Source organism: Solanum verrucosum, unplaced genomic scaffold, assembly GCF_900185275.1.
Source record: "Solanum verrucosum unplaced genomic scaffold, falcon-dt-bn FXZP01000205.1, whole genome shotgun sequence".
NCBI lineage: Eukaryota > Viridiplantae > Streptophyta > Magnoliopsida > Solanales > Solanaceae > Solanum > Solanum verrucosum.
In genome coordinates this window covers 3421856-3432702 of record NW_026019950.1, presented here as the reverse complement: position 1 = coordinate 3432702, position 10847 = coordinate 3421856, and the positions used below count along the sequence as shown (strand labels likewise).

The 10847-nt window shown below is 32.2% G+C and overlaps 1 protein-coding gene across 1 annotated transcript; it reads right to left on the bottom strand.

Annotated features, from left to right (window-relative positions):
- Positions 1 to 5960: 5960 nt before the first annotated feature.
- LOC125813897 (kunitz trypsin inhibitor 5-like) lies at positions 5961 to 6625 on the bottom strand. Its single transcript, XM_049493373.1, has one exon. It carries the CDS (start codon positions 6611 to 6613, stop codon positions 5987 to 5989), a length of 627 nt encoding a protein of 208 aa, XP_049349330.1. The 5' UTR covers positions 6614 to 6625; the 3' UTR covers positions 5961 to 5986.
- Positions 6626 to 10847: the final 4222 nt, after the last annotated feature.

Genomic DNA, 10847 nt, shown 5'->3' with positions numbered 1-10847 from the left:
TTTTTCAGCTTCAGAAACCTGTCCAAGCTTCCTTTAACATGCATTTCAGCTTGCACACTTTCCAACGACAGTCAAGGCTTGACTCGAAGCAATCGAACTCAAAGATATGCAAAGAGGGGAGTCCAAAAGCACTCGGATTGGTGTCATATGTAAAAGAAGTAACGAAAGAAAAGAAAAAAAAATTGAAATTAATACGAATAGGAAGTAAGTAGCATTCAAGGTTCATTAACAAACAAATTTGTTACTACAAATAAGGAAAAATTTGCAATCAAGAATTTACCAAAATGTCAAAGGACCCTATTGGAAAGCATATAGATAACCCATTTATGCATGCAATCTAGAATATGCTCAAACTGACCAAAACTAATCAACTACTTAAATGCACATAGTAGGCAACAATAATCAAATCATAGGATGAGCTTAAGGGTTAGAATAATAAGAGATCATGGACAACCAAGATTAAATAAATAAAAATAAAATTAAGTAAAGAAAAATGATAATCACATGCTACTCCTAATGTCATCTCTAGGACATGCTGGGAGGAAGGGAGGGCATGCCACTATGCCTTTTGCAGAAGTCGAATAACAATCCAACTTCAAAACTTAACAGAAGAAAACTCTAATGCTTGCCCTAGCTTTGTCCTCAAGAGGGCATAGAATAGATTTGTATAGAAACTAAATAAAGTGCTAAATTATCATCCAAATTCTAACTACAACCAACGAGATCATCAAAGATAAGATCACTTTGAAAAAATGCTTAAGCCATGACTACAATGATTCAAAGAAGGACAAGCATCACACCACATTATTCAAGCAAAAGTGTTCCTTCAAACAAATACTTTCAACTGTTCATATTACAACATGTACTAGTCTGAACAAATTTCAAAAGACATAGAGCATTAAAAAAGGTTTTTTTTTTTTTTTGCTGTAACTTTGAAAATTAGAGAATAAAGACACACTTGAAGCTTAAACACAATATAAATGAATAATACAGATGCAATAACACTCAAGTAAAGATTCGAGAAGGAAAATGCCAAACGCCATCAATAGTAGGACCTGTTAGTAAAGCTCGGACTTACAACACATTATACCGAAATAGAATGTAAGGAGAGGCGGAATTACCTTCTTCGGAGCAGCGTTCCGGGACAGATACGAGCTTGATTTCGACCTCTCTGCCACACGAATTCAAAGCTAGAACAACGCACCAAGAGAATCCAAATGAAACCCGAATAATAAACTTTCTGAAACTCTTGAACTAGAGAGTCTTCCAATAATTTTTCAAAATATAAAGTCGACTATTTCAAACCTTTGTAAGCTATATTTCATGGGTAAATTCTGGCCAACCTATATCTCTTCTAAATTAATTTTTTTCTCCCAAAAAATCTAACCCCTGTCTCTAACGTTCTCTCTCCCTTCAATAGTGAATAATAAGTGTTTATGTAGAAGGAAAATTAGGGCAAATTTTGGGGGGAATTCGGGTGAAATAATCGGATTCAAAAGCCCATTTCAAAAATTCAAATTCAAAATTCTTTCACCATTTCGGTTAAACACCCTTTTCCTTGAGGTTTCACCCCATTCCGGAAGAGGAAATGGGGCAGACGCATGCTTCTGCTACTGTACGATTTGAGGGGAGAAGACAGAGGAAACGTAGCAGACTGCTTTCCGTCTATGTCCGTTTGAAATCGCTTGAAAAAATCAACGTTGTTGTTGCTTTCCATTTGATCGCTGTTAGCGTCTGGAAAGTTGCTCTGTTTTGGTCTCTATCTGCTGATGAATGTTGCTTGTGGAAATTTCACGTTGGGTCCTCTTTTGGACAAGGATTTGGGCCGGGTCAAAGGTTATTGGGCTGGTCTGGATGGGTATTATATTGTTGGCTTTTGGTGGGTTATAGAATTGTTAGGAATTGGGAATGGGTCTCGGCTGAATTGGAAAACAAAAGGGGATGGGTTTTGGTATAGAATTGGGCCAACTTGGTCTCAAATTTGAGTTAGGGTGAGGGAATAAATGACTAGAATTGGAATAAAGGGTTAGGTAGATGAATTAACAATCTAGCCAAATTGAATTAGTTTAGTTAATTCGGCTAGTAACTAAATAAGACGAATTAATATAAATTAATTAATGAGTTTCTTAATGTTAACGAAATAAAATAAATAATTTGATTATAAACTAATTAACATAAACTACCGCCAAAACTTAAAGAACGTAAATCAACAAAATGCACTTTTCAAATCAACAAAATAAAATAACATAAAATAAGAATAATTAAACTAATAAACTAAATAACTTATAAGTATTTTAAACCAAATTAATTTAATTGAATATTTAATTAAACCATACTCTTTTTTGAGACGATTTTTGAATATTCATAAAATATGGTAATTATATACATAACACGTATATTATTTAAAAATTATAAATAAGTGATAAACTATTTAAAATGACTTGAAAATATTTTTATTTAATTTTTTTTATATATATATATATATATATTTATTTTTATTTTTTATATTTTTTTATAATTTTCTAAAACTAATTATTCGAAATCGTTTGAAATTTAAGAAGCTCGATGATTAATTTACATCGGGGAGGGTCAAAATTGGGTGTCAACAGTCGCAATTTGAAATAAGGAAAAACTATCTAACTAAACATACATCTCTACCATATATACTAATATTATCTCTACTTTCAAACAATTACATCTATTACCACTTTTAATATTTTATACCTTATATTTTAAAATATAATATTAGATACACAAATTCCTTAAAACTAGAATTGATTAATTATCTTTACATTTAAACACCAAAATTAATAATCCAATTATAATTAATATTTGTTCTCTCTCATCAAGTTTCCCTTTGCCATGTCTCCAGAACTTGATAAAATTATTTCATTATGTATCTAGTTTAATTTTCATATGTATCTAATTGTAATTTCAACGTATCTAAACTTTATGAATTGTATTTGATTTTAGTCCGCCTTGATTTTAATTGCCCTATGTATCTAGTGTTTTTTTTTCCTATATCTCATTTAATATTTTTATGTATCTATCTTTTTGTTAATGTATCTAAACTTCCAATGTCTTGTATCTACTTCTATTAATGTACTTAAATCGTTAATGTGTTGTATCTCATTTTTATGTTAATGTATCTGGCGTGCATATGCCTCTCTGGTTATATTTAGTATGTTTATTAATATAGTTGATATAATAGCTTTATGTATCTGATTATTTTATGTTAAGCTTTCATTGTCTTTATATCTCAAATTATTTTTGCAGCACTAACACTTACAATTTCAAAACGAAAAGATGATGATTTGGCTAAAAAAATAACTTCACCATCATGGTTACAATTCGAAATGAAGATTAGGAATCGAGATTCAAAGAAAGAAAATCGAATTAATAGGAAGAAGAATATTTATACACTTTTTGTGTTTCTGGAAAAGAAATGAACGAATTTATATATATGTATCTGAAGTAGCATTACATGTAGTTTCGGTTCTAACTTCAACTCCAATCGAGCAATTGATGTATCTCGCTCAAAAGATATTTCACCATTATTACTACATTTAAAATTTTGATCTTTAGTTGTTATGCATAATGAATATAACCCGCAATCAAATTTACATCTTTTAAATTTCATAAAATATCTCACTTCAAATTTCCATTATTATAATCAAATTGTCTTCCATCATACATCTGATCTCAATACTTTTACGTGTACACTCAATTCATAGTGTTATGAAATCTGACAATGTTAAAGCCATGGACAAATTCAGTGTGTTTTGATTTGATTGATTTTTTGGTGGTATGCAATATTATTTTAGCAGTAATAATACTGACTCTGTGTTATTCCTTTCGAGGAGGAATTGACATAGAGTGGGAGTAGATGGGGTGCCAAGGAGCACCTCCTGGGTTGGCTTAACAAAGCATCACTCCCTGTTTGATGGCCCAGAAACGTTGTCAAGATCAGAAATCAGTGTCGGCAAGTTGTGCGCTATTAAATTGTATTCCATCAATTTTTTATTTTTTATTCGATTTCAGAGAGCCATGAATCCTCCGAATGCCTCAATAATACTGTGATATTGATCATTTGAAAAAAAAATCTCGAAACTTGAGGATACTCAGAAAGGTATTGATGAAGAAGATGAAGTTTACAGTTTCAGAAATACTAAGGTTTATGACTTTTATATTTTAGTAAAACTGGTAATAGTTGATTTGGAAGAATCCTCTATATTCATTTTGGTTGTTAATTTCCATCATTTACTCCTTTAATTAAGGAAATAAGTTACAACATTTAATTCAAAAGTAATGAAATAGTGTATCTTGATTTTTAAATATGATGGATACATGTATCTGACGGGCCATGATACATGTATTCGAAAGCCAAAAAATGGTATATAAAGTAATATAAAAAACTAACGGGAATACTAGTAATTAGGATCTAAAATAGTGGGATTTATGTAGTTTGCTCTTGAAATAATGTACTAACAAATTTGCGGGCCGACTCAACAAGATTGGATGCCTAAAGTGAAATTTAAGAGAGGGGCCCTATTTCTTTTTTATCATATATACTTTTATTTAAAATCTACTTTTCTAACTTTTTTAGATGCGACGTCATTAGTTATTGTTTTATAATCGATTAATTTTAATAATGTCTTTCAAATTGATAATGTAGCTAATCCTTTAAATCTCTCTTGAGACATTGTTAATCTTAAAATAAGATTTAATCAACTTCAGTTTCGAAAAACTTCTTTCGATTGAGGCAACAATTACAAGAACGGTTAACATTGTTTTATAAGCAATATGCATATTTGGAAAATAATCAAGTCTTTTTATTTGATTGAGTATTTTCATTAGATCATTATCTTCTACTTATATTATTTCTATTAACATTTTAAATTCAAAAAATAAATCTAAATCATGAATATTAGAATAACTATTATGTGTTAAAGATAGTTAACAATTCATCTAGTGATCTCAATTTATCACTAAATAACAAATCAAAAATATTTTCATATGCTTCCATTGATTCAAATCTATTTTAAAGTGAAAAAATAGCTTGATTAAGGGATTTTATGATTTTGTTATCAATATTTTCATCAAATTGTGTCTTACGAAATTCAGGTTCTATATTCATATCATGTGCAATTTCCTTAGTAGAAATCATAACACTCATAGTACATATATTTTTTTAAAAAAAATAATATTTATACGTATTTTTTGCCTAAAATATGGGGCCCCCCAAAATATGGAGCTCCAAGCGGTGATTTTAGTGACCTAGGGGTTAAGACCGCCCCGCAAATTTGGGACGGTTTTATTCTCAAACCTCCAAAAAAGAGATGAGGCCTTAATAGCTATCCTCATTTCAAGTTCAACTTTCGAGGCTAGCAGTCCATTCCCTTAATCCGTATTATTTATAAGAATTTGACTTCACGAGAAATTGATGAACGTATACATATATTGTAAAATAAGAAATTTGAAAGATTTTATTGGAATTGTTTATTTGAATATCTTCAGAGAAGTAAAAAATCCTCTATCATTTATTCCATTTCATCCTATACAATATCAGATCAAATAAAATCTATCGAGCGAAAATAAATTGATTAACTAACGAGATTGAATAAGCTATAAGAATAAATTTATAATAAAATGAACAAAACATTATGTCAAAAAAATTAAGGAATCTTTTAATTTTGACTTTAGACCACCCTTATGCTATTACAATATTATCTATAAGTTGACAAATCTTAAATGGGATTTCATATCTTATTTTTATATGTATTTATAGTGCACGTATAACGTATTATACACTATATATAACAGTAATTTCACGAATAAAAGTCATAACAATCTTTATTACTCCATTACATTATCAACACTACTAGAAGACATACTCTTCCTTATTTCTTCACTGATACAAACTATATACAGTGAATCACACACATATTATATATACTTAGTACCATAGTATAAAATATTAATAATTCTAGACCTTATGAAATGTAACTTTGAGAGGTGGATCTCTACCAACAAACAAAACCCTTTTTCCATTTTCCTCAAGTATACCTATTTCTCCACAAAACGGTCTACATATCTCACAAACAACAGGACAATACACAAGTTTGTAAGCATCCTCGTACTTGTCAATATTAAACCAATTCCCTAAAGTTTCACGACCAGGATTTCCTTCTACTCCGCCAATCGTAACCAAATAACGTTCTGGAATTAATTCAGTATTAATTCTCCATACTGTGAAAGAATCAGATATTACCATAGACGTAAATTTTACGTTCATATCAATCGATAATCTAACGGTATTTTCTTTAGGATCCACTGGTGAAAATTGAACGTTAACGCCGATTACAGATTCATCGGCGTTTTGGCTTACAACCAGCGGGTTGGTCCGGTTCCTAATGGATGCAACTTGAAGTCCACCACCGTTGCCCCGATCCGCTGGAAGGATGTAATAATTCACTCCTCTACGGACAGCGTTACCGGAAACATCGAGTACTGGTTCAGCAACGTCTTGAGCTTTTACGAGGAAAAATGTCGTTGATAATAATGTGACAAGAAGAAAAGGTACTATGAAACGTGTGATGTTAATAACTTTCATTGTTGTAGTCGATAAATTATGTGAATGGATATAATGAAATTAACGAAGAAGAGCTATTTATAGAGTAGAAATGAACGATGAAGGTTTGAATATTCTATGTTAGTTTGAAAATTATAATATAGAATTGACTATCAATTTTCTAGCCGTTTAGTCATAATTAAATTATGTATATATGGTTTGACATTTTCTCTGTGTAACCTATGTGTGCCTTAAATATTTACACATTAAACAGTGGGAAAACAATTATAAATCCATCTATAATCTTTGAACTTCTTGTACATATTTGAATAATTGTATCACAAGCATTTTCAAATGTTCAACTATATAGTGTATATATATATATATGTTTATGGATGGACAAAGTAAGAGACGTAAGCTTCTTGTACATGTATACTTAGGATAAGATGAACTCTTAAATTTGACAAATCAATTATGTTTTTAGAATTATATATTTTTATCCGTTTTCAACTTTTTTCTCTCTTGGTGACTCAAACTCACGATATTAGAATTGAAAGTGAAGGGTGCTTACCATCTGAACAACTTCATCTTGTCTTTTTTAGTACCATATATAATATACGGACTTTTATTTGATCAACAATTAATAGAAAGATAAAAAAACAAGCTCGGTGCTATCTAGCTAGTAACAGTGTGTGTACAATATGAAAAATTCAATAATCGTAATAAAGTCTATCTTGAAAAAGTCAAAATGTGCACGCTAAAAGATATCATAGGAACTAGGTATAGATATATATACATCCTGAATATTTTGCCAAGTTTATGAATTTTGAGAAATTGGAAATAAATCAAAATGAACACGATAAAGATGCCGTAAGAGTTAGGTATAAATAGATCTCTATTTCGCCAAACTCATGAATTCTGTGGTATTTGTGAAATCGATAGTTAATTAGATGACTATCGGTAAAATATTAATCCTAAAATTTGGAATTTTTATTTAGAATTTCATACTATCAACAAAAGTTGCGTGATTCCCTTTCTTTGATAGATTAGTTGGAGAGAAGATTTACTCTTCCTCCATTGACACACAGAAGAAGGGAGAAGATGATGAAATGATTGAGACAAGAGAGAAGACTTGATGCTTCTAGATCAAGGATGATTTTGTCGGAGAAAGTTTGAAGTTTGACCTGGGCTGAAGTTTTATCCTTCATTAAGGGCTTAATGTAATTGGGCTCAAAATAGAGTATATCCAGTGTACATTCAGCCCAATAGTGACATGAAATAAAACACCTTCTAGAATAGATGAGCTGTACAGATATTAGTTGTAATTAGTTACATAGTTTAGGAAATTATCTAGTAGCCTTTTACTATTTGCAGATTAGTCCTTATTTTCTTGTATAAAGTTTTGTAATTATTGATCAATAGACACAGAGAAAATTCCCCAAATCATCTTCATTTTTTTTATCTTTCATGGTATCAGAGCAATAGCTCGATCCAATCTCTATCATTTTTCAATCTTCTAAAATCTTGATCAATCATGGGAGATGATCTTCCTTCAACACAATCCAAAGAAACTGAAACCAGTGGAACCATTAACAACACCCACCATTATTACTTGAACAACTCAGATTCACCAGGGATGAATTTGATCAATTCAATATTCGATGGTAGAGGTTTTGCAGGATGGAGGCGATCTATTCTGGTTGCACTTTCAGCCAAAAAGAAATTGGGGTTTATCAATGGGGTATGCAAAACTCCAGATCTGCTTTCTCCAAATTATGAGCAATGGAGTTGTTGCAATGACATGGTGATGTCTTGGCTGTTGAATGCAATGTCTAAGGACATCGGAGACAACGTCATTTACTCTAAAACAGCAAAAGAGTTGTGGGATAGTCTGGAGCAAAGGTTTGGCAGAACCAATGGCGCTAAGCTTTACCACCTGCAAAAGGAAATATCAAGTTTAGTTCAGGGGAACAATGATATTGCAGGATATTTCACCAAGCTCAAACGTTTGTGGGATGAGCTAGATTCTCTAGATCTGTTATCATGTTGTAGTTGTGTGTGCACATGTGAAGGCAAAGGAAAACTTATCAAGTCTTTGGAGGATCAAAGACTTGTTCAATTTTTGATGGGTTTAAATGACACATATGCTCAAGCAAGAGGAACCATCTTAATGATCAATCCACTACCTTCTATTAACAATGCTTATGCTTTAGTTTTGCAGGGTGAAAACCAAAAGGAAGCTTATGTTAATGTTGCTAACACAATTGATGCTGCCTCTTTCATGGTGGGAGGTCAAGGAAGAGTGAATTACAGATCTGGTAACCAACCATTTAAAGGAGCTCAAGCAACACAGAAATCTGGGAATCCTGGCAATCAAAAGGTTGGGAAAACATTTCCCAAAAATAAACCAAGGAGAGTGAAATATAATCCAAATGTGAGCTGTACCTACTGTGGAAGAACATGACATGTGTATGATGACTGTTTTAGGCTAATTGGTTTCCCAGATGATTTTGAGTTTACTAAGACAAAGAATTCTCAGAATTTGGTCAAAGGAAATGCAGTAGTTACAGGGGAAGAGGGTGAAGCTTTTAGTGGGAATCATGAGGATTCAAGGAACATGTGGTACCCCCAGTTCCCTAACAAAGAACATTATAACCAGGTTTTGAGCAAAGAACAATATTTAAATCTGGTCAATCAAGTAAGGATGGATGTGAAAAATAATCAGGGAGCAAGTTTAGGGACAACAATCAATGCAAATGCAGTTGCCGGTACAATTCTAAAATACTCGGGATCATGTTTTACAGTCTATAATTCTGGGACTTGGATTATTGACTCAGGAGCATCTGAGCACATGTGTTTTGATTCTAAATCTTTTATTTCTTTGCTTCCTCTATCTATGCCTTTGCATCTCACTTTACCTAACTCTTTTAAGATCATTGTGACACATATATAAAGCATAAGTATATTGTCTAATCTCACTCTCCACAATGTCTTATATGTCCCGAATTTCAAATATAACTTATTATCAGTTCATAAGTTAGCCAATCATCTCAATTGTAATGTTTTATTCACTCCTAGTGGTTGCGTATTACATGACCATTTAATGAAGAAGGAACAAGTTTTTGGTGAAGTAGGAGATGGTCTTTAACTACTCAAGGCACCTAGGATGCAATCAGAGTCTCTTAAAGAAGATATTTCTTTTCAAAAAGGAAGAAATTCCAAAGTTGTCTCTAGTGATTTAATTTCAATTCCAAAAGGAAATATTTCCAGTAATGTATCAGTTTCAGTTTCTAGTTCTAATCTTAGGTCTGTTTCAGTTCCTATTTGTGCCAATGTTGTTTCTGATATAGCTCTATGGCATGTAAGACTGGGGCATTTGCCTTTTTCAGCAATGAAAAATCTTGATTTCATTTCATTCCCTTCTGTTTCTCCTTACATTTGTCCTGTTTGTCCTCAAGCTAGACAAAGCAGGCTGCCCTTTCCTGTCAGTAGCATTAAATCTAAAAGGATATTTGAGCTGATACATATTGACACATGGGGACCTTTCAAAACTTTCACTCATGATGGTTATAACTATTTTTTGACCATTGTAGATGATTTTAGCAGGGGTACATGGACATTTCTCCTAAAGACTAAGAGTAATGCTTTTCCAGTACTTAAGGATTTTTTAGCCATGGTGGAAAGACAATTTGAATTAAAGGTGCAAAGGATAAGATCTGACAATGCTTTGGAACTAGGAAGGGGTAGTCAAGAGACAATGTTCCTTCATTCTCAAGGAATTTTCATGAGAGATCTTGTGTAGCCACACCTCAACAGAATGGGTAGTGAAGAGGAAACATAAACACCTTTTGGAAGTTCCCATGGGGCTATTTTTTCAAGCTCACCTTCCTATTCAATATTGGGGTGAGTGCATTTTAACTGCTACTCACCTACTCAACAGATTACCCTCTAAAGCTATTCTAGGGAAGACTCCTTATGAAATTCTTTTTGGTACATCACCTTTTTACTCACATCTTAAAGTTTTTGGTTGTCTTTGTTTTGTCTCTACCTTAGCTCATGGTAGGAATAAATTCCAACCTAGAGCTAGGGAATGCATTTTTTTGGGGTATCCTTCCAATCAAAGGGGTTACAAGGTTATGGAGTTAGACAGTGGAAAGATTCTTGTCTCAAGGGATGTCAAATTCCATGAGGATCATTTTCCCTTTTCTACACATTCTGGCACCTCTTTCAACAATTATTTTCCTTCTCCTAGTCCTGTCTCAGATTCAGAACCACC

What these genes read in the sequence shown, in the direction of transcription:
- LOC125813897 (XM_049493373.1), bottom strand. Translation starts at nt 6,613, where the DNA reads ATGAAAGTTATTAACATCACACGTTTCATAGTACCTTTTCTTCTTGTC.